The sequence below is a fragment of the Thamnophis elegans genome, chromosome 7 (genome assembly GCF_009769535.1).
Source record: "Thamnophis elegans isolate rThaEle1 chromosome 7, rThaEle1.pri, whole genome shotgun sequence".
Classification (NCBI taxonomy): domain Eukaryota; kingdom Metazoa; phylum Chordata; class Lepidosauria; order Squamata; family Colubridae; genus Thamnophis; species Thamnophis elegans.
In genome coordinates, this window is record NC_045547.1 from 22976548 (window position 1) to 23001897 (window position 25350).

General features: G+C 39.6%; 1 protein-coding gene across 2 annotated transcripts in view; it reads right to left on the bottom strand.

The window, feature by feature from the left end:
* The window catches only part of HIPK2 (homeodomain interacting protein kinase 2), a 155274-nt gene that overhangs the window by 86922 nt on the left and 43002 nt on the right, over positions 1–25350 (bottom strand). For both annotated transcript variants that reach the window (XM_032221921.1, XM_032221920.1), the window contains exon 2: positions 168–1257. In XM_032221921.1, coding sequence (XP_032077812.1) covers positions 168–1257 — 1090 coding nt within the window. The remainder of the gene's footprint in view (positions 1–167; positions 1258–25350) is intronic.

Below are 25350 nucleotides of genomic sequence, written 5' to 3' on the forward strand. Positions count from 1 at the left end.
ACCTTAATGAAGTTTGATGTTACTTCACCACCACTTCACATTACCAAAGACTTATAGTATTGCAGTTACCAAGCGGCAGGAATCAAATAGCATTCCGTTTGTTTATTTGCATGGTTAAATGCTTTAAAGAATAATGTAGCTTAATCTATTTGCCTGAAGTCTCTTACCTGTAGTATCTGGACTGAAGGTAAGTTGAGCACACAGCTTTGGACACATGACTAGCAGAACCAAAGTCAATAACCTTGACCCTATAGGGCTGCCGAGATGGATCCACCAACATGATATTTTCTGGCTTGAGGTCAGCATGGATCAAACCCAAGCTTTTCAATTTCATGAGAGCTGTGGCTACCTGCTGTAATATTGGCCTGATGTACTTAAGGGGCAATGGACTGAACTTGTTTTGCTTTAAAAAATCATACAAGTTCTGTTCCAACATCTCAAAAAAGCAGGTGTGGTTCTTGTGCTGGAAACATTCGTAGGCTCGGACAAAGTTGTAATCATCTGCGCTTTCAGTGCTTAACCGAGCCAAGATGCTCACTTCAATTTGACCTTGCCTGGCATAAGAAGGATGGTTTTTAAGAATCTTGATGGCCACAATTTCATTGGTGCCACGTTTCCAGCATTTCACAACTTGCCCAAAAGTACCACGGCCAAGAAATTCTAATACTTCGTATGTGTTGGTCATGGAACACAGCACTTCATGTTGTACCAACTGGTAATCCCCTTCACTGTTGGAGCCACTATTTTTGGATGTGGCAGTGGACGTTGTTGTGGTGGCTACTGTGGCCCCACTGGCATTATTCTGAATCATCGGTGGATGCTCTTCAATAATTTGAACACTGCTTGTGTTCTCGATTTCCTCGCTTTTCCGTTTAAGTCCACATTTTTGGTAGGTATCCAAAAGGCTCACAGTGCTTCGACGCATCAGGTTGTGTGGTCCACCCAATGCCTGCCCAGATACTGCAACCACACCAGAGGTGCTATTGGCAGATGTTACCACAATGTGCCCGGTGCTGGCTGGGAAGATGATGGTCTGCTCATAAGGGATGCTGGGGTTTGGAATTTGGAGAGAGGCATTGATGGCAGCGGCCGCTTGAGAAGATTGCACGTTTTTGCTCTGACTATAGACTTTGCTATGTGTGCCGTACCCAGTCATATCCCAGTTAGAACTTGGTTCGACTTTTAGTTTCTTCACGCTACAGAAGGCACTTGATTGAAGGGTATGAGGAGAGAAAACTTGCACATGGGAGGCCATACCTGTATCAGAAGACAAGAAGGAACAATAATGAGGAGATAAGATTGGACAACATTAATGTCAAATTACTCAAAGTTATTTGCAACACTTCAACCTTCAAAACCAATAACAATACAGCTTAAAACCCACAAGTCACAAAACGTAAAATTAAAATAGCAACTACTCCACCAAGATATTCAGTAAATGCATACCACTATGATTGGAAAGGAATAACAGATGATGACAAACATAAACAATGGGAGTCAGCTTCAACAATTTAGGAAAAATGTTCCTATCAGCAGGAGTCACACTTGAGAAAACCCCATCTTCTTCATTTAAAAAAAACAACTCCGCTCTCTTTTTTCTATGCCATCCCCAGATAAAGGAGTGATAGAGCTTTCCTATTAATACAAAACCTCATGCTTGCCTTGTATTACAGAAAATAAAACAAATACAAATACAAACACAATAACAGAGTTGGACGGGACATTGGAGGTCTTCTAGTCCAACCCCCTGCCTAGGCAGGAAACCTTATACCGTTTCAGACAAATGGCTATCCAACGTCTTCTTAAAGACTTCCAGTGTTGAGGCATTCACAACTTCTGGAGGCAAGCTGTTCCACTGAACCAATATATTTGGTTCAAGGTGAAAAATTAAGAACTTCTACTAGATCTCTAAATACTAACAAGGATCACTAAATTCAAAGATAAATTTATTTATTTATTTATTCATATTTATACAACTGCCATTCCACAAAATATGACTCGCCGTCTTACACAATGTAAATGTTCCAAATGTGACTGTCAGCCCTGCAGTTCTATTCCTTTTAGGAGTTTTGGCCTGCCACACTCTCTATTATTTTCCTATGCTGTTCCATTAGTGTAGTAGTTGGGAGGGGGGAATAAAAAGGAGTAGAATTGTGGAATGTGGTGTTGTCATTCTTTTCTAGAAGCCCAAGGTCATCTTTTTTGTCTCTGCACCTCTGAATCTGAATGGAACTAGATGGGTGGAATGCCAGCGTGGCTGAAGAAGACTGAACCATGTGATGGATTTATGGATGTGGGGATAAGATCATGAACTTTCAACTGGGTGAAATCCCAGGAAGTTTTCAGATTTGGGATTTCCACAGATGTGCCAACATGTCTGTCTTATTAAATTGGAACTTTAAGAATAGATCTGCCTTGGACTCTGATTTAATTCTGCATGATATTTGGAACGCTGACAGTGACAAGGTATTAGAGATCTGTAGCAGGACTCTGTGTGTGTGTATGAGAGAGAGAGAGGAGGGGGAGGGAGGGAGGGAGAGAGAGAGAGAGAGAGAGAAGGAGAATGTGGTGCAGGAGGGTCTGTATTATGACTAGAATGCTGGGGAAAAGTTTAAATATTTCCATTTCAATGGCATTTTCTCAGTGTAATCCATAAGGCTATTTGCTGCACTAGGGGGAAAAACATATTATTTAGAAATATATGTCACAAGGCTGGATTTTATTTTACCCCACATTTGGCAACTCATATTTACTTAGAGTTACTTTTACGGTTGATCGGTTTGAATCAAAGCTGCCTTCCTAGCAATGACAGCATTACCAATAAACAGTAATTTTAAAAGGGGTCAAATAGATCCCCCAGCTGCCAGAGAAAACTGAAATAGATCAATTACTAAATCCCTGGATGATGCTGGAGCAATTCATTGTGAATTCATTATTTTATTTCTCAGATGTGTTAATCACACCAGAGCAAAAAGCACTTGAATCACGGAGATTAAAAACAAGCCAGTTGACGAATGAAAAACTGAAGCAAACGTCACTGCAATTTAAAACATGATAAATAACAATTAACACAGTGACTAAAATAAGTGCTCTCTCTGTGTCTATGTTAAAGAATGTGTGTACTTGTGTGTCAAACAGAAATAAAATATCACATAGAGAAAACTATTTCACGTAAAATAAAAGATCTGAGAGAGAAGAAGATAACAGAGTAGATATCAAGTGGAGAGCTCTGGAGAAGATATTTCAAATGGACATAAGAAAAGTTGTGCTGAATCAACAATACAGATAAGAAGAAACAAAATGCAGCAATCCTTCAGCAATGGACGTACATGTGCACTTTCTACCGGGCTCCAAGTAACTCAAAAGCCAAGAATACAACAGAAAAGTAATCTGATATTATCGTAATGGGCAGTTTCCATCAATACTGTATTGAGCATCTGTCACAGCATCTGGATATTCGTTGAGGAAGAGATGTTAGAAATGAGAAAACTGAACCTGGATTTTGAAGACCAGGCAAGAATTGGATATAGTCATTAGAACAAGATAGAAATAAAAGCTGAAAAAATGAAGCCTTTATTACAGAAGAGATGAGATTTCTTCCACTATCCAACTCCTAATCTAGACTCTCAGACAAGGAAAAACCACACGACTTAATGCCATATTCTCTGAATTTTTCCCCTCCAAGATGTTTATCTAATGAGAAAGATGGATCTAGAAGCAATATACAAACCTGATCTTGCTAGGAAAATTGACAGCTTCCAGAATACCAGACAGATGTATTTCATACTAACAGTACTTCTGCTTAGCCTGTACTCGGTTTCATTCCTAGTGATGGATACTTTTCAAACAACATTTGACAGAGGAGAACTAGACAAACAGATCAGGAAAGGAGGTAGGCTCATGGCCACATGATTACTTATCAGCAGGCCTACATCTGTGAGCAGTATATTGGCTGTGCACAATAAATACTGGTGGTTATCAACAATTAAACCAGCTTATGCACCAGCTATGCATGTCAATCCATATGCTTTGAAAAATAAGACGATTGACCTCTAGGATAAAGATGATGCAATTACATCAAATATTCCTACAATATATGACATTCTCATAATTTACTAATAGCTACAAATAGGTACAAAAAGGTTCAATTCATCTGAATGTTCCCTTCTAGCCAATGAAGAAATCCTCTGCTATTTCAGGAAATATGAAACAGCCTCTGATGGTTGGTCTGAGCCAAGGGCAGGGAAATTGTTCAGCCCTGGGAATTATAATAAAAATAAACAAGAAGACTGGCTTCAGGGGTGAAATCCAGCCGGTTCTAACTGGTTTTGGAGAACCGGTAGCGGAAATTTTGAGTAGTTCAGAGAACTGGCAAATGCCATCTCTGGTTGGCCCCAGAGTGGGTTGCAGCATTCTTCCCTGGAGTGTGGTGGGAATGGAGATTTTGCAGTATTTTTCCCCTGCCATGCCCATCAAGCCCACAGAACGGTAGTAAAAAAAATTGAATTTCACCACTGACTGGCTTCCATTTGCATAGTTTACTAGCATGGAACTAATATAATCTTTATTAATCTGATAGATGCCAAACATATTTACTCTGCAATGTTCTCTTAAGTGTGATATATAATATGTAATTAGAATAAAAAATTTCCATATGTTTAGCACTTGAAGAAACGAAAATCCTCCTTAATTCTCTTTAACTTCTATTTTTGGGCTTTATTAGCTTCGTTCATTGATCCTTGTTTCTTTCCTCCATCCACCTATACCTTTTTCTCATACCTGATAATATAGGAGAATTAACATATACATACATATACATCATATACTATACATATACATATACATATACATATACATCAGGGGTGGGTTTCAAAAATTGTTCGAACCACCTCTGTGGGCGTGGCCTCCTTTGTGGGAGTGGCTTGCCGCCCATGTGACCGGATGGGAGTGGCTTGCCGCCCATGTGACCGGATGGGAGTGGCTTGCCGCCCATGTGACCGGATGGGAGTGGCTTGCCACCCATGTGACCGGATGGGAGTGGCCTGCCACCCATGTGACCTGGTGGGAGTGCCAAGATGATGTTATTACTAGATATTACTAATTACTAGATATTATTAATATTACTAGATCATTATTAATGCATAGATAACTGTGGGACATTACACACCCACCCCACCCACAAACTATGACAGTGCTAGGAAAACACCAAAAAAATAAAAATCCCCCCCCCCCCCCCCAAAAGAAAGACTGCCAATGAAACCAGTTTTTTTTTCCTAAGCCTAAGAACAGGAAAGACAAAGTCACTGGAATAAAAACCATCAAGGCAATGTGGAAAATTATAAAGGACAGGCACTCACAGAACCATCAACCACCTCAGAATTACCTAAACAAGTAAGGTGACCAGATTTTCAGATTGGTAAAGAGGGACACCATTACTGCCAGCCTGCGACCTTCCTGTCTCAACATCTCAAGCAAATTTTTATTATCACTTGACATCACACCATATACTTTTCAGAGGATATGCTTTCCATATTCAGAACTGGGTCATCAAGTTATAATAAATTTATTTTAGTCAGGCACTGATGAGTAATATTTTTCAGCCACCCAGGACTGCCTGTCGTATCTATTCATCCATCCATCCATCCATCTGTTCCTAAAGGTCTACAGTAGAGACGGAGATGATATGGCAATGACATCAGAAAGAGCAGAGTTAAAAATGTTTCATCTATTTTGCTTGTTTACCAACTGTTCAAAAATACGATGGTGTAAAAAAATAGTTTTGTTATCAATCCTTGATTTATGACCATCATAGAATCCCAGGGTCCTATGATTGCATTTGGCCACTTCACAACTGGCTTGTGACAAGCACAGGTTACAGAGAAGACAAAAATAAAAGTATAAGTTGCAGTCAGGTGTTTTGCTGAACCATAGTGCTCAACCAAGTGGCTCACTTAACAACCGAAGGGGAAGTGAGGTTTTAACCCCATCATGGAGTGATGTTTTGCTTAGTGATCACAGGTTTTGGGACAGAGTTGCCAACTTTGTCAACACAACTTTAAGAATTCCACACATCTTAAAGTTGCAACTTTGAAGAACGCTGGTTTAAATGCTTAGCTGTGCAAATTTTGAAGCCGGTCTTTAATTCTAATAATTGTTCAGAAAAACATATAAATATTAAGATACAATTGCTTTTTCATTACGTCTAAAAATATTTGGGAGCCATTTGATGGGATTCACAATCTCCAATCAAAGGAATCTTTTCTATTATAATTCTGTTAGTATCTAAACATAAGCTTGGCATTAGTTGTTTTTTAAAAAGGGATAAGTAATTTGATAATATTAATAGGAACTTGTTCAAATGTTATTTTTTTGAAATAAAAGTGGGAAGTAATTTGTGTGTTCCTTTAGAAACCAATGATATGGAGGGAGATGATTGATAAACACCAATTGGTCTTCCATCCCAGCCTAATCTCCATGAATTCAATATGTCATTTACAGATAATCAGTACATATGTTGTTACCAGGGTTAAAACTATCCAAACTCAAAAATAATTTTGTCTGAATTGTAGATTTTAACCATATTACCATTCAGTCAGTATTTTGGTAATAAAGTCTTATTCCTTATCCCTATTATTTGATTTCTACTGCACTGCATAATATTACATATATTAACCGCAAGTAGAATTGTTTTAGCACAGAACTGGAAACAAACAGATACTCTCCCAGACCCAATTATAAGAAGAAAAATCTATGAATGTGCAGAAATGGATAGACTGTCTATGGAAATGAAGGAGAGGGAAGAAACCAATATCTGGAACAGATGATATTCCTGGCTTGAGAGTAAACGTAAAACTTAAGGCACAAATGGTAAATGTATATATAGAGTATACCTAAAAGGATGTAACTTAGGATAGTAATATAGAATTTTCTGTAAATAGGATTGTTATGAAAGATATGGATACCGATATGGAAAAGCTGTTATAAGTGTAAATTTGTGTTTTTGTCTTTTAAATGTTAGAAAATTTAATAAATACTATTTTTTTTTTAAAACAAGACTCTTTACAAGACCCCCACTTGACACACCCACACCTGACCCATCACAAGCAATAGCAATAGCAATAGCAGTAGACTTATATACCGCTTCATAGGGCTTTCAGCCCTCTCTAAGCGGTTTACAGAGAGTCAGCATATTGCCCCCAACAATCCGGGTCCTCATTTTACCCACCTCAGAAGGATGGAAGGCTGAGTCAACCCTGAGCCAGTGAGATTTGAACCGCTGAACTGCTGATCTAGCAGTAGCCTGCAGTGCTGCATTTAACCACTGGGCCACCTCGGCTCTGACTTCTGACCACATGAAGCCCTTACAAACAGAACACTGACATCCCCTAAACTCTGCTGAAGATATTTACCTTGCCTGATAATGAAACGGTGATAAGCTTGGAGAAAGAATCTTCATCCCCATCCTACACCTGAGCTACAGAGATTTGCCACTACTGCATACATACTTTTCATTTAGGCTCTGATATTCAGATGGGTAACTTACTGCTTAAATGTGGAACAGCCTTCTTTATTTTTTTTAAAAACACACCACAATGCATAGACTATGAATAGGCCATGAATCAGTGTTTGCTCATCTGCAGTTTGAGTGAGCTAAAATAATTCTGAATTTGCCATGACAAATTATTAAAATGCTACACTCTCAAAGGGCATAGATTGAAACATTTTGTTTGGTATTAAAGGTTCTGCCACTTCATGGATTACATAGTGATATCTACAGTTTTGTATTGAATCCAAAATGTGTCTTCTACTACAACTACTAAATCTGATCTACAACATCCAAACAACCCCAACGAAAGGAAACAGGAACTTTTTTGAATCTTTTTTGCTGCCACCAGGTAGTCATTTGAGATAGCCCCCTTGCAGTTCCAGGATATCAGAAATGGCCATAAGTAAGAACTAGTCCTAAAAAGTACAGTATGGTATCTTGTGAAGACTTAAGAAGAAGTCACACTACAGCATCTCTTGATTCTGAAGGCTCACTCTACATGTATTTTCTCATATACAACTTCTAGGGCAGTTGTGAACCTTTTTAGCACTGAGTGCCCAAATTGGAATGTGTCTGCATGGGTATGTGGCCAGAGCGCCGGAATCTTGAAAACCAGCTGGCCAGTGTGCATGCCTGTTTTTTGGTCATCTTCCAGGCCATTTTCAGGTCGTTTTCAGGCTATTTTTAGTACCCAAATAGCTGGAAAATGGCCTGAAAATAGCCTGAAAAAGGGCCTGTTTTGGGCCATTTTGGGGCTGTCTTGGGGCTGTTTTCAGGCCATTTTTGGAGTAAAAAATGGCCTGAATCTGTGCCAAAAATGGCTTAAAAACGGCTGGAAAATGTTCCAAAAAACAGCTCCAAAATGGCCTAAAAACAGCCCAGAAAATGCCCTGAAAATGGCCAGAAAGACGGGTCGGAAAACAGATGTTTGTGTTGGAAACCAGAAGAGCAGCTGGAGACTGCATGCATGCCCACAGAGGGCTCTGAGTGCCACTTCTGGCATGCGTGCCCTAGGTTTGCCATCATAGTTCTAGGGTTACACATGAATGAATGTGATGCAGTAACTACTGTGATTATAATATTGTCACATTTAGGCACCAAGGTTTAGTATAGCGGTTGTGGAAGAATTATAAAAAACAGGTTGAAAAAGGCAAGTACCCTTCACCATTCAAGTTCATGGTGAGAGCATGGCTATGAAGCCACAAATATAAGGAAGGTTTGCAATTGTGGGAAAAGAAGCCAGGCTGTTTTAGGCAACCATCCAGTCAATACTGGCACACTGCACAGCTGTGCAGCTTGGGAGGTTTTAAAATAGAAAGATGGTACAGCTGTTCACAAATACACAACTGTGTAAAAGCCCTGAGAATTAGGTTTCCCAAAAAATAGAAGAGTGGTCAACTTTTCCCACTGTGAACATCCTGTTCTCAAATGTCTTCCCCTGGCCCCAGTTTTGACCAGATTTGATGGAGAAGAAATGTTGCAAAGCTTTGAAGGTGCTCCTAACAGGAGGAGTAATTACACAAAAAAAGTAACTCAACAGCATCTAGACGTATCATCAATAACAGCCCAACTGTCATAAAAGAGAGATTGAGAAATGAGAAACTGAGAAGTTCCCTGCCATAAAGACAGATGGCACAAATACTGAGCAAACACTATAATGTTCCTGCCCAGCAATTGCCTTAGCAATATGATTTTGGGTTCTTTAACCCTGCAGTGTGTAGCTTGAGTTACTTACTTGAGTAATTGCAAGCTATTTATTTCCTAATCAGTTTTGCACAATCTTTAAAGTATGAGTGACTGAGCTCTAAATGAATCTGCAACAGAAAATTGCTGATATTAGGAAATGTTCAGTTTTTACAGTGTACATACCGTGTTTCCCCGAAAATAACACAGGGACTTATTTTCTTTTGACCCCCTCTCGGAAATAAGTGCTTGGCCTTATTTTCAGGGAGGTCTTATTATTTTTGAGGTGCAGGAGGCAGCGAGCATGGTCACTTCATGGCTGCTGCTGTGTTGCAATATTTTCAGGGAGGGCTTATTTTTGGGGGAGGCCTTATTTTAGCGCATGCGCTCAAAATAACCCCAATTGGGCTTATTATCCAGGGAGGTTTTATTTTTGGAAAAACAGGGTATTTTACCTGAAACACTATCCCAGAAATATTTTCTTTATTTTCTTGAGAATTTAACCTTGCCTGGATCTAGATATCACACTTATCTACCCAGTTCATTTTACCATATTTTGTCAAATAAGCCACAATGTTCTGTTCACATATGAACCAAACTCCTTGCCCCAATTTACAAATCGCATTAGCTAGATTAACTGACAGTGCCTGTCACATGTCCCTGTGGTTCACCTTCATAGTGTTTCATTAGATTACAATAATATAAAAAAAGTATTTTTTTACTTCTAAGACTATCACCTTTCCGTTTCTTTGAATCGTTTTATTTCAGCCGTGTGAAAGCGAAGGGGAAAAAATATTTCCTACACCCCACATCATTCATAAATCTACTAACAATGATTTCTTTGGCCGTCTTGCAGATTATTGCATGCCCTCTGTACAAGCACAGTGCCTGCAAATCTTTATAAAACTGACAGAGATACAGCTGTGGGGCAAAGCAAGTCACTATGAAAAGTCAAATGGGTGTTAAAGTGCGCTTAGCATACTGCAGTTCTGCTGGGTGGATGTGTGGCACGGCAGAAATGCCTGATGGCCATAAGAGGTTGGATGTCTGTATGAGTCCAAATTAAGGTGCATTTGTAAAGACTGTCAGCTAAAGATAAAAATAGCTGATAATTGAAATGAAACCTCTTTGCTGCTTTCTGCACGGCAATTTTAAATACAGCCTAAGTTAAATCACCCTTGCCTAGTACTTCTGCTTTGTAAATAATGCCTAAATCTGGCTAGTCTCTGGTTGTCATGTTTTCAATTAATTACCAATATGATGCTCCCCAGCTATGCTGGTCCCCACCACTACAACCTAATTTTTCCCAGTTGCACAATCAACTGGCTGTTATTTATTAAAAGGTCTGTTTGTTCATTAGATTTAGACCATCCCATTGTGGGGTTGTGTTTGACCTGGGGGGGGGGGGGGGTTGCAGGTCCATGACCATGGGGGCATGGCCAGCTTGATGTCACTTTCCTTGTGGCCCGAGTGCTCTGCCAGCAAAAAACAGGCTCCTAGCTCGTTTTCGGCTGCGACAGCCTCCTGCAACCCTCTGCGAGGGAAAACGGAGCTCAGGAGGGCTGCATGCGTCCTCCCAAGCTCCATTTTCCCTAGAGAGGCACCATGGCTGGTTCTTTGCTGTTTCAGGGCAGTCCTGTGGACCAGATCTAAGCACCTCATGGGGTGGATCTGGCACGGGCTTTGAGTTTGACACCCTGGTCTAGGAGCTGAAAACAGCCCCATTATTTCCCCAAATATGTACACCAGGATGAGAGACAATCACTGACTTAAAATTATCCATGAGCTTTCCTCGCTAACGGGTAGATTCAAATCTGGACTTTTCCAGCATCTTAACCATTACTCACTGGCATTCCTTTATTTGCTTACATTTACAATGTGAGGCAGCAGCAAGTGGATTTGCTAACCTAAGGCAGGGTATATGGTATTCAATAAATAAACCATAATCAACCTCTATATTACAACATATTGAAATAGCACCCGCTTTTTCTATTTCCATGTTTACTTTTAATGATCAAGCTCAATAATATATCTTTTAAATCAGTTTCAGCCCCACTAGATAGTCAGACCAGGAATCAACTCCCCAACAAAGTAAAAGTATTTTTATTGAGATTAGCTATAATATTAGCTATAATCGTATAATCTAGCTGCTATATCACCCACTCGCCCACCCCCAAAAATTCTTATATTCCAGGAAATTAGGGAGGTTTCTGCCTGAATTGCTTCTGAATATTATCTTATTTCCCAAGGCTCAATGGTCCATCCTAGGTAATGGTTGTTGCCTATTCCTATCAAACATCTTCTTTATTCCATGCAATCACAATAATCTCAGGACTCTTTCAAGAACTAAAATGTGATTTGATGGTTTGGGCCTTGGAGCATTATTATGGATTTCAAGCCTTCATCTTCCCACTCACCTTGCTAACTGAGGTTTAGTTACTAAGTCATGGTTAAAGCAGACTGATAAAGCCCTCAAGAGTAGCTAGTGGAATTTTGGGTATGGTTCACTCTACTTTAAAGCCCTAGCTGTAAAAAGGATGGGAGTTTAAATCTCAACATTGTGACTTCTATTTTTCTCACTGCCTTTGGGCTACTGGGGAATTGGGGGCTTTATGCCTCTGTTAGAGCCTGACTATTTCTTAACAGTGAACTTGTAACAGCAAACTTTTAAGCAAGAAACGTAGCCATTACATATTATCTTGGAATATACAACACACTATTATAAAGTCTGATTAGCCAACTATAGTTGCTGTGCTCATATAACATGTCATATCCCCCTAGAAATAAACCTATTATGGCCTAAAAGGATGGCATGATTCACACAAAGATATAAAGACTGTAGTTGGATTCTACAACATGCAACTACATACTGAACCATAAATTATCCAACTCTGAGTCTTCTCTGCCAAGTTGTGTGAACGATGACATCCAGACTTTCTGGTAGCTCAGTAACCTTGGGTATATTTTCAAAAGGCTCCATTCCTACTAATACACAGAACTTATTCAAGCTACACTCTCTGACAGCATCCAAATAGAGTCAGAAGGGATGAAAGACATTTCCTTTTGCACTCAACCAGCCAATAATGGGGTAGGGAAGTTTGTGCTGGGTTGGAGGCGGGAGTGACCATATAGGAAACAACATCTTGAGGGGTATTATATTTTTTGGAGTATCTCCGAAGTATAAGATGCACCTAGCTTTTGGGGAGGAAAACAAAAAAAACTGTCTCTGCCTCCCAGCAATTTGCCTCCTTGCAGCAAACAGCAGGTTTCAGTTTCAGCACAGCCCGATTAGCACAAGCAGCAGATTGGCGGTTGGATCAGCCTCCCGACAATCAGCTGTTTCAGGCTGCAGGGATTGCCACAGGCTATTGCTACCTCCGCGCGCCCAATTTTCAGCCTCTGCATCCCCTTTTCAGCCTCCACATGCCCTGTTTTTGGCCTCTGTGCGCGCCATTTTATGCCTGTTCCAGGCAGTGGGAAAAATGGGACATGTGGAGGCTGAAAACAGGGCACACAGAGGCCAAAAATGGGATGCAGAGGCCGAAAATGGGGCATGCAGAGATGGCAAATGGCAATGGCAATCCCTGCAGCCTGAAACAGCTGACAGTTGCAAGGCCAATCCAATGACAATCAGCTGCTTTTGCTAATCAGGCTGGGCTGAAATTGAAACAGTCTGTTTGTTGCAAAGAGGCAAATTGCTAGGCAGAGGCCAAAGGGTGGGGGCCGGCAGGGCTACATTCAGTGTATAAGATGCACCCAAATTTTTATCCTCTTTTTTTAAGGGGGGGGGGAATACATCTTATACTCCAAAAAATACTGTATTTATTCAGATACATGCCCTGAACAGCTTTTATGACCTTGTTTGTTACTGAATTGTGAACCCAAAGGAAGTTCAAGTAAATTCCTTGAAGATGTTAGGAACTTCTCAGATACATGGGGATACTGAGCATATGGAGAAAAATAAAATAAAATACGCTGTAATTTTAAAATGTTATTAAGAAAAAATGCAAATATGTATGGAGCTTTCTGTCAAATATTTTATACCAGTTAAAAGTCTACATTGAAGTAAGAGAGTTTAGGAAAAGAGCAATATATTTGGCTACCAATGTTTCTAAGCACTTAAGAGTGAATAGAATTTCACACCTTCTAACTTTTGAAAGGGAAAAAACCAGGTTTGCAAAATATCCTGGGAACAAAACTGAGCAAAATTGTGATGAATTAAAGAAGCCTCCAAGTAAAATGTAGCTAGGAGATTCTCTGTGTGTGAAGACTTGCGCCTTTCTAATTCCCCTGCTTGTGTGCACAGCAGGCAAAGAAAATATGTGTCACCTTCTGCAAAGCCTCGATGATTCCTGCTCCTTGCATTCTTTTTCCTACCTATGTTCAGAAATAACAACTCCTTTAAGCAAATACACACCTTCTAATTAATTATAATTCACAAATCAGGAAGAAACCCAGCAAACCATCTGGTTTGCTAATGTTAAATTGCCATTGACCATGTCTATTCATTTCTGCATTTTCTAATTAAAACCATCCAAAAAACAAAACTTCAGAGCTACGGTGCTATTCACTTCTTATTAGCCAATAGGTTGGGGAGGGGGGATAATCTTCCATATCATTTCATCTATTAACTCCCCCACCCCCCAATTCTCTAAACTGCAACACAAAATACTCTACAGGTTAACTTTGAGTGTTATGATGAGTTTCTTTCTTATGAATGTACTATCATGACAAAATGAAATTCAATGTGAATAAAGTAAAGTTCTACATTTAGGCAAGAAAAACAAAATGCACAGGGGTACAGTATATATATAGTATCTTGCTCAATAGTAGTAACAGTGAGCCGGATCTTAGAGTCCTAGTAGACAACCTTAGAGTCCTAGTAGACAACCGTTTAAATATGAGCCAGCAGTGTCAGCAGCTGCCAAAAAAGCCAACACAGTTCTAGGCTGCATAAACAGAGGGACAGAATCAAGATCACATGAAGTATTAATACCATTTATAACGTGGTAAGGCCACACTTGGAATACTGCATTCAGTTTTGGTCGCCACAATGTAAAAAAATGTTGATACTCTAGAAAGGGTGCAGAGAAGAGCAATAAAGATGATTAGGGTACTGGAAACTAAAACATATAAAGAACGGTTGCAGGAATTGATTATGTCTAGTTTAATGAAAGAAGGACTGGGGTGACATGATAGCAGTGTTCCAATATCTCAGGGGCTGCCACAAAGAAGAGGGAGTCAAACTATTCTCCAAAGCATCTGAGAGTAGGACAAGCAATGGGTGGAAACTAATCAAGAGAAGCAACTTAGAACTAAGGAGAAATTTCCTGACAGTTAGAACAATTATTCAGTGGAACAGCTTGCCTCCAGAAGCTGTGAATGCTCCAACACTGGAAGTTTTTAAGAAGATGTTGGATAACCATTTGTCTGAAGTGGTGTAGGGTTTCCTGCCTAAGTAGGGAGTTGGACTAGAAGACCTCCAAGGTCCCTTCCAACTCTGTTATTCTATTCTAAATCTTAAAAATGTTGGTGACTCAGAACCAGAGTCTCTTTCTCCTGATGCTTTTCTCCTAATCACCACAGAGTGATGATGTTGCAACCAAGAATGGAAGCACAAGGCATATGGTGAGCTCAGAGAACTGCAAAGATATTACTCAACTTGTCATATAGCACACAAACAACATATCTGGCAAATGATGCCTTTATTTCCTACTGAAAGAGAGTCATCATTCCTTTTCTGGCATCAACTTTTCTGAACTCCATGTACATTCTCAGCTATCCCTACTAACAATGACCTCAATAGCTCCCCAGATCATGAGTAATAAAGAAGGAGGTACCTTGCAGATGATACAATGCTGTCATTTTGGCTCCAGGTATTCCCAGTTATAACAGATTGGCTGGATGAATGGGCAGTGACTGCACTCCAAATTCCATATTCTTTTTCTCAGAACAGTATATACAAGCCTCTCTCTATCTTAGATGACACAATGGGTTTTGTGTGGGGAGTGGGGGTGAGCAGGTGTTTTGAATACAATTGTCTAGGTGAGCTCTAACCCCAGACCTGCAGCAGTGTTTTTGCTGAAATCAAGAAGAAACGAGGGCCTTGCTTTCTTGCATTCATTTCTCTGATTGAAGCTAATTCATTATGCCTGATACAACTGAGATGGGAATCTTGACTCTTGGTAAGGAATGGTCAGATTTTGGATATCCTTGAGCAATCTCAATAGTATGGGTGTCCTCCATATAGATAAATATAAGGCAAAATTTTATTTATAACATGCCTTTTTTCCAAGAATAAAACGTGATGGACGTAAGACTCATTCCCCACTAATCCCTTATAAAAACAACCCAGTAATGGGAAATATAAAAAGAGAAGCTGGCAGTAATTAGCTTAATATTTTTAACTTAGACTTGATCAGCCCTAGACCCTGCTAAATAATTTGGCAGGTGGCTAATGCTCAGTGTTTTGGCCAGAAATGTGCCTTCTTTTCCAGAAATCTTTCCTGTACACTCTTATGCCAGAATGTTACTAAAAATAATAATTTATTCAGATTATTTTGCAATAAATGCACAGACTGAACTTTCCCCCTCTTTTGAAATAAAATTCCATTAAAAATGATAGCAATATGTATAGAGAAGACTCATATTGCATGTCAAACCATGGGTAGTTCACATAATTACCATTAAGGCACTTAAATCTCACTTACTACCTTCTTCATCTATGCAAGTTATCTCCACAAAGTATCATCCAAGATAAACATGGCAGGCATTCATTGCTTTGGAATTGTGTTAACCTCAGAGTTTCACTTAAAAGAAATTATGGGTCCACTCTATGCTAAAGCAATCTGGAAATAGCCGATATAACCAAGGATCCATGGACAAATGGCTTAATAGTTGCCCCAGAGAAAGAAAGCAGCAGACCATAAGCATGACTTGGTTTCATAAGTTCTGCTTAGAATTCTTTCTCATCCTCTCTCATGCTTTCTGGGAAAATACTTGGCATTTGATGGCATCATTTTTTTATATCATACTTCAGGAAAGATTCAGAGAAAGTTGAACAAGTTGTATAAAGCAGAGCAACCAAGAGATGAGGGGATTGTGTGCTATCTTCTAAGGGGTAACCAAACAACCTGGATAAGCTTAGCCTTAAGAAAAGTCAACTGTGAGAGAATATGAAAATACCACTTTTCAAGTCCCTGAAGTGAGGTCACACAAAATCACCCCCGAGTTGTGGATGCAGAATAATTGTCTTAAGCTACAGGAAGACAGATTCCTCTGAATGTTTGAAGCTCTAACATCAAAAGGAGATGTTAAGCTAGTCTTCATTCAAGCTAAAAGGTCATTGATTAGAGATGTTTTACTTTGAATTTAATTGAATTTGGATTGCACAGAATAGAGGTTGGGCTTGATGACCTAAATGGCTCTCTACAACTCTGATTCTATAATTTTATTTGAATTAAATACGAACAAATATATTTGGAGAAATTAAAATATATATGTACCAAGGGTGGGTTCCAGCTGCTGCTACTGCCGGTTTGCTTAGGGGCGCACTGTGCGCACATGCTTTGCATGCACATGTGCTTGATGTGCGCTATATGCGCATGCACAGTATTTAAAAATGCTTATGCGCAGAAGCAAAAAAACAAGACGGTGGCACCATCTTCATCAGTTCATGGCATGGCAGGCTTAGTTACTACCTATTCAGCTGAACCGGTCAGAACCCATTTCTGAAATGTACATATTTAAAGCACCTGTTTTTTTTTTAATAAATAAACAGGATCAGCTCAATAAGGTTTCTGTCTCTTTTTTTTTTAACCCAGAGTTAAACCAGTGTTAATCAAGTGTTAACATTTGGCAAGCTAAGACAGAGAAAAGCTAGAAGAGTTATGATTAATCATTTATGACAACAGGCAAATTTGGGGACAAAGGAATAATTTAATGAACTATTCTCATCCTTACTTTACCTAGATATTATTCATGTAAGCTATATGCTCCTCAGAGTTTGAATTTCAGTTAAATCTATTGTGACCCACACTCAAATACACTTTCAGACATAGAGGTTTTCTCTGAAAGGTGATATATGCTGACCTGAGGCCCAGGAGGAAAAACAGAACAAAAATAATAACAACTTCCATTAACTGGCAGCACATTTTAAAAGCTACTGACAAAATAGAGCAGGACTAGAAATGAGCAACCAAAATCCTAAGAGGCCTGCAAAGAATATTTTAAAACAGGGATGTCAACTCAATTTCATTGAGGGCCACATCAGGGTTGTGTTTGACTTCAGGGAAGCAGGGTGGGTGTGGCCAGAACGGCACGGCCAGCTCAATGTTACTCATGTTGGGGGCTCCTGTGGTGACCCAAGCGCTCTGTCAGTGAAAACAGGCTCCCAAGCTCCGTTTCAGGTTGCAGTAGCCTCCTGCAATCCTCTGCCAGCAAAAACGGAGCTCAGGAGCCCGTTTTTGATGGCAGAGGCACTGCGGGCCAGTCCTTCACTGTTTCCAGGATGGCCCCACGGGCCAGAACTAAGCATCCCTGGGGACAATTCCAGCCCATGGGCCTTGAGTTTGACACCCTTGTCTTAAAAGGAACAGTTGAAGGTATTGAGCCTGCTTAGTTTGGAGCAAAGAAGACTGTGGAGAGATATGGCAGCTACCTTGAAATGTTTGAAACACTACTGTGTAAGAGAGGGCACAGGATTGTACAGGGTTGTTCCAGAAGATAGGAAAAAGAAAGAATAGATTTAAATTACAAAGTGGTAATTTGGTTAGATAGCAGGAAACATTTCTAATGGAAGAACTGTTCAACAATGAAAGAGATTGCCCTGGAGATGGACCCTTTTCAGAGGCTGGGTGGCCATCTGTTGAAATGCAATAATGGCTCATTCCTGCATAAAGCCGGGTTTGGATTAGATAATCTCGAAGATACCTTTCAATCCTTCCATTCTATGATTCATTGTATGACTCAACTCCAGTCAGCATACCATGGCAATGATTGTGAGAATGATGGGCCAAAACATCTGGAACAAATCAATTAACTTATCCCCAGCATACTTAGCCCAATTTCTTCATAAAGATATTTTTGCACATCTGCATTGAGGTAATACATTACATAAAAATACAGAGCAGCAGAGAGAGACTTTAAAAATATTTAAAATAAAAAACAATTGCAAGCACAAGGCTTTCTTCCCAAAGTTACACACAGGGGCTTCCTCATAAGACCTGGGGGAAATGATCAGTTGGGCGCAGCAAGTTCGCTGTAGCAAGTTGTCCCATTCCCTTTTTACATAAAGGTAAAGGTTCCCCTCGCACATATGTGCTAGTTGTTCCTGACTCTAGGAGGCAGTGCTCATCTCCATTTCAAAGCCAAAGAAGCCAGCGCTGTCCAAAGATATCTCCGTGGTCATGTGGTCAGCATGACTAAAGCACGGAGCGCTGTTACCTTCCCACCAAAGGTGGTTCCTATTTTTCTACTTGCACTTTTACATGCTTTCGAACACCCCCTCCCTAATGATTGTAAGCCGCCCTGAGTCCCCTCAGGGAAAAGGCGGCCTATAAATCCTAATAATACAAATACAAATACAATGCTAGTTGGCAGAAGCTGGGAGAAGTAATAGGAGGTCACTCCATTATGCGGTGCTAGGGATTCGAACCGCCGAACTGCTCGACAAGCTCAGATCTTTCTGATTGACAAGCTCAGCGTCTTAGCCACTGAGCCACCACTTCCCCTTTTTACATAGGGCCAGTTTTTACATAGGGCCAGTTTTTACATAGGGCCAGTTTTATATTGCCCTATGGTGTTACAGATTAGAAATGCTATTTGAAAAACTATTCCTGCTGAGATTTTCTGATGATTTGATCCTAGCTCCAAACATTTAAGTAGAATTCATGGAGACCTTGATCATTCCAAATGGTTTTCACTACAAGTTTTAACATGAATGTCCACAACACAAACCACCAAGTTTGAAGACAAGCAAGATTCAGAAACTGTAACATTTTCCGTGGGGAGCAAGTACTAAATAAGAGACGAGATTAGGAAATTAAAACAAAAGCTGAGAAAACAGAACAGTTTGCAATCTCCTGTTTGCAAATGAGACGACAGGAGCATTTAAGGCTGTATCAGGTGAGGTCAGGAGGAGAGCAAGAAATGGAAGCAGGTATCTCACAGTTCCTCTTGCTGCAGTTTGGAAACTTTTAAATCAACCCATCTATTTGTGCATCTTACTTTTGCTACATAAGGACATTATGGGCTTCCCTTAGGTTAAGTTTAAGATTCATTATAGAAAATTAACTACTTGTGTTCATTAGACATAATAACTATTCTACTTTCAAATTATATGGCTATAAGAACAATCTGAATTAAGGCATAACCCTACCTAAATCCAGCATTCTGTCACATTTCTTTAATAGGTTTATGACTCAAACTTAAAAGATGACATAGTTTTTTAGCACTCAAATGCAGATGGATATTTTTGACAATTATATAAAGGACCATGTCTCTGTTCTTCTTTTTTATTCTGTCCAACATTGGGCACATGGTTATTTCTGTGGAATCCAGCACTGAGCAAGTATTTTTATTTCATAGAAATATGCTGCCCAACTGGGTGTGGTGGTGTTCATTCCTTTCATTAGCCTTGTTTCCTTATTACATAATATCTTTATCTGACTGCCTGCACTCCACATGCCTACTAACCATCTTATTTCATGTGGATGACACTTTCTATTTTGTCTTCCTGTTACAACCACAAACGGAACATGCACTGTGCCAAAAAAAAAAAACAAACGGAGATGCATTCCCTATAACCTAGTACAGGCTGCTAATCATGCCTTAAGACAGCTCTATATTTGGAGAATAGTCTTTAAAAGGCAAGCTTGTCACTGACTTTGCATTCACTTCATCCAATGGTTTAACTTTTATGAGTGTGTTTCAGCTTCAAAAAGGAGGGGGTCTCATAATAGCTGTTTGACACACAAGATGTTTGGAGAATTAATTAGTGCATGGGACAGATTTGTACAAACTGCACCAGCTGATGCCCAAATCGCCCTCTGAGAATTCATCCTGAGGAAGTCAACTTCTATTTTCCATCAGACATTTGCCAACAGAGGCTTGGAGCAGCAAATATAGCAAGTATTTTCCCACATTGCAATTTCTTGCCACAGAATTGATCACCCTTTCATATATTTGCTACTCTTGTCAGTTCTGACTGCAAATGGGACCAAACAATGCAAGTTGTAGGAATGTTCACATCAACCTTCCTCAATTCAATCTGCTCAGATGTGTTTGAACTTCAACTCCCAGAATGGGGTGGCACAACAAGATGATGGCTTTGTTGGCTTGGAATTCTGGAACTGCAGTTTCAACACAGCTGAGAACACATCCTATTTGAAGTTCTGGTACACAGGATTGTGGTATTCAACATAGAGACAAGACAACTAAGTGGTCACTTCCTTGGATTGCTCAAAAATGTTAGGAGAATGCAAAGGCTATTTCCTGACTAGTGAATATTAATAATCTTAGGAAAGAGCAGTGACTAGCCTAATATCATGCAATACTTTCCAAAGTTGAAGATATTAATGATAGAAGGAAGGGGTAATTGTTGGGTGATCGTAGTGGGTTAGTAAGAAATTCTGATTAAAAATAAAAAAAAAATTCATTTCTGTCTATGGGAACTTTCCCCAAAGTTGCTTCTAAGAAAGAACTTTCTAGAAGAAACTAGATGACATGGAGTCAATGGAGTGAAATGATATCACATGTCATGAGGCAACTGACTGCATATGATATCATCATGGCTTCTACCAAACACCTCAGCTAGGTGATATAAAAGAGGAGTTGAAACAGAGAGGATTAAAAAAAATCAATAACCATTTTCTTCAACTTTAAATTTTTATTCTGACAACCAACAGCATTTGCTACGGACTATGGGCAGAGATGTTTTAAGCACATCCTGTTAGTGCAAGGATGAAAATCACAATCTGGGCTTATTTCAGGTTCAAATTTACAGCAAATCAATTAAAACCAGTGTCATTTAACTAATGAGGGAGACTTGATAAAATTCAAAAATAGATTGCTACATTATTCCTTTGAAAATTTCTTATATTGTGAAGTCACAAAAAAAAATATCAAGATGGCAACCTTGATTTTGTGACCAAAGCTCTGTCTCTCTTTATGTAGGTCCCATTGTACTTATAAAACCATCTTAACTTTTTGACACCACCACCACACCCCATCTTGCCTTGCAAATAAGCACTGAAGTCCTTGTTAAGATGGACTTCAAGAGTTAGTAATAATATCACTATTGTGTCAGAAAGGAAAATCCCCCTCTCTCCCCCCTTCCCTCCCTCCCTCTCCCACCCTCCTCCTTTCTCTCTCTCTCTCTCTCCCCTTCCCTCATCTCAGCACTGGTGTCCTTTATTTTCTCCCTGTTCGTTAGCCCTCCGGCATATCAACAAAACCCCAATTATATCAGCTCCTCTGAGAACCATTTTAATCGCTATCAAACACGGTGATATGTCTTTGTGTACAAAGTAAGTGACCTTTCTGTGAATGGACACCTGTGCTTTCTATTTGAGGCCTATTGTTTTCAGAATAAAGGGAAAGAAGAAAGTTTCATTCTTTGTCCGCAGGGGATGGAATTTTTTTTCCCATCAAGCCTCACAAGTAATAGAAAATATGTTTTGCCGATGAATTACGCTATGGGTGCTCTGAATACCAGCACCTACCTATCTCCCATGGCCCACATCCCATACCAATGCATTTCTGGATGTCCTAATGACAGAAATCTGATTTACTACAACAGTCCTCCTGCAGATAGGAAAGCAAACAGTATGGCAGTCCTTAAGATTATTATCAGGCATTAGATCTGGAGAGATTTGATTAAAGTCGAGGTGGTGCAGTGGTTAGGTGCAGTACTGCAGGCCACTTCAGATGACTGTGATCTGCAGTTCAGCAGTTCTAATCTCACCGGCTCAAGGTCGACTCAGCCTTCCATCCTTCCGAGGTGGGTGAAATGAGGACCCAGACTGTGGGGGCAAGTTGCTGACTCAATTTGCTAAAAAATCTGTAAACCTCTTAGAGAGGGCTGAAAGTCCTATGAAGCGGTATATAAGTCTAATAAATAAATAAATAAATAAAGTTGCTAGTTACAGATTGTGTGCCTAGGGTCATTATCCGAGCTTCTCTTCTCAATCAGCAGATAGTTCAGGCCCACGGGCCGGATGCATCACACACTGGACACCCCCCCCCCCAGTTTAGCAAAAAGGGGGAAAGCCCCAAGATGTCATGTGACACTGCCATGACAACACGAGTTTGAAATGGGAGCGTGCATGCGTGCATGCTGCAAACAAGAACAACAGCTGTTTGGTGCACATGTGTGCACCGGGAAGATGATCTTCCGGGTTCCAGGGCGTGCATGCACACCGGATCAGCTGGTCTTTGCATGCTCATGAGTGCCAGAAACCAGAAGACCAGCTGGTGCGCACACATGCAATAATGAAAGAAGAGCTGGAAGAGTTAGTGTTGGGCAAAAACATACATAAAAATTCTATAATTCTATATCTCCAAAGTAACTTCTTAACACATAGTTGAGTATTCCAGGCTAGGAAAATATGTGTCCTTGTATGTAAATCTAGTTTAATGGGACTGTAATCAGAAGGTTTCCAGATCCATTTCATTCTTATCAACGTCCCAGGCAAACTCAGTGATTCAGTGTTTACATTAGACCCAATGTTGCTCACTGAGGAATTCTGGGAGTGCTGAAAGGTGAAGTTAAGAAATACTGCATTTAGTGGGAAAGCTAAGCTTTTGCCACATAGCCAAACTGAAAAAGCTACAACTGTCCATTTCTGCACTTGGCACATTTCTTTCATCTGTGTGAAACAACTAGGGATTAGAAATACTCATTAAGCAGGATTGGAAGTGTGGAAAATAGGCATAAATATGTAAGTAGCTTGGGACAATATATTTAAGAGAGAAAATTAAAGAGCCTGAATAGAATGCACTAAAAATAAACAGTATGTAGAAAGAATAATATGATTGCTCTTTCTTTGCCACTGACACCAAAGAATAGATGTGAAGTAAATGTTAGCATAATTTTAATTAATATAATAGAAGCATTTCCAAACTTAGATTTAGTGTTGCATCAGAACGTTTTTACTATTAATAGATGTCTAAAATAAGTACAATTACGAGAATGAAAAGATACTCCACGCATTTTTTACTCTGCTTACTAATTTACTGTAGAATCCCACCGCCCTGTAACATGCAAGATTGCTACTCATTCTTTGAATATTCAAGGTCATAGGATCAGCCTTTCTCAGCTGACAAACCAGAGTCTCTAGCTATAATGAAATGACCCTTAGTTATAAGTACCTTGCTGCCGTGGGTTTAAATGCCCAGCAGACACCACAGTGATGACATGATGTCATGTATGTCATGACATCATGCAAAACATGCTAATTATGTAATTACAGCCATGACATCACTCCATCCATGCTGACCTTAGCCTGGAAAGATGCTCACACTTACAAATGCAGCTCAATAATTAATTCAGTAGAGTTAACTATGAATTAATTTCCCTAGTACAGTAGTGTGACTTTTGGAGTTGGAATTCAGCGAATTCTTGGTTTGGCTTCAGATGTTTATGTTATTCTTGGCTATATCTCCAATATATGGAATTGATTGATCAAGTCAACATATTTGGCCATTTTATGCAACGGGAACATTCAAAGAATCATTATACAATATTGAATAAATCTGCACATGATTTCCATCAGTGGAATGGGCAGTTGTATACATTTAAATTAGTTTTTCAAAAGGGCAGGACTTGAGAGCAAACTGGTCCAAATTGTTTTGAGTGGTTTTGTCAACATAAATGTCTATTTATTTTCCTTTTTGAATTGTACGTTGTGAGCGGATCATTCACAGATATTATTAATCGATACTTAATGATAATTAATCAATTCTTAGCCCTGTTTTCAGGAGAGAACCTTCAACTCTCAGAATTTCCCAGCCTGCATAATAGCAATAGCAATAGCACTTAGATTTATATTCTGCTTTACAGTGCTTTGCGGCCCTCTCTTAGCAGTTACAGAGCATATTGCCCCCAACAATCTGGGTCCTCATTTTACCCACCTTGGAAGGATGGAAGGCCGAGTCAGCCTTGAGCCTGGTGAGATTTGAAATGCCAAATTGCAGGCAGCTGGCAGTCAGCAGAAGTAGCCTGCAGTACTGCACTCTAACCACTGTGCCACCATGGTTCATAATGATCTGTTTATCTGGGGAATTCTGGAAGCTGAAGTCCACATATCTTAAAGTTGAGAAACTCTGAGAAACTGCTGAGGTTGAGAAACACTGGTTTTGAATATTTGTTACCTGGTCCTTACCTCAGAATGTGTGTCATGAACAACAATTCTGTGCAAGCACAAAGGTGTGTAGCATCAAATCAAATAAGGTATTCTTTCAATATTGACAGTTCTTTTGATAGGTATGTTGCTTTTTCAGTCTCAAGCAGAATTGTTGAAACTCTGCGCTAAACAATACTTGCAGTGAAAAGAATGATTTGTAAATTAAGGCACCAGGGAAAAAAGTGTTCATAGTTTGCTTTGATCATTCTGAAAGCAGTAAAAAAAAATGTCTCTGTCAAGCAACTGAATACACATCTGCCTAGGTGTTAAGAGACCTTAGCGTTTTGTCAGTTTCCAGGAATGAGCAAGGATTGTCACTTGCAAAAAAGGAACAGTTCTGGGAAATCACAAATTGTATGCTTCCTAAAGCCTTAACGACATGTAGTCATCTGGAAATTTTGCCTTAGTATTCATCACACAGTCATTTTCTTATTTATTTTTTTAAAAAAATACACACATGAATCTCTAAATCCCAATTCTTTTACAAATGTTAAAAGTGGCCAATTAAAGCATCTTGGATAGTTAAGCCAGGCTTCCAGCTCACGTAGTATTCAAACAAACTATTTTCAATATCCAGCGGCCTAGCTCCGTGTTGAGCTGTGAACCTGAGGCTGCAAAGTGGCAGGGAAATATTTCAGGGAAAGAAACATCACTTACACAAGGTCAGATTCTGCAAATTACGTTTTCAGGACACCGAATCTCCTGGCCAACTAATAT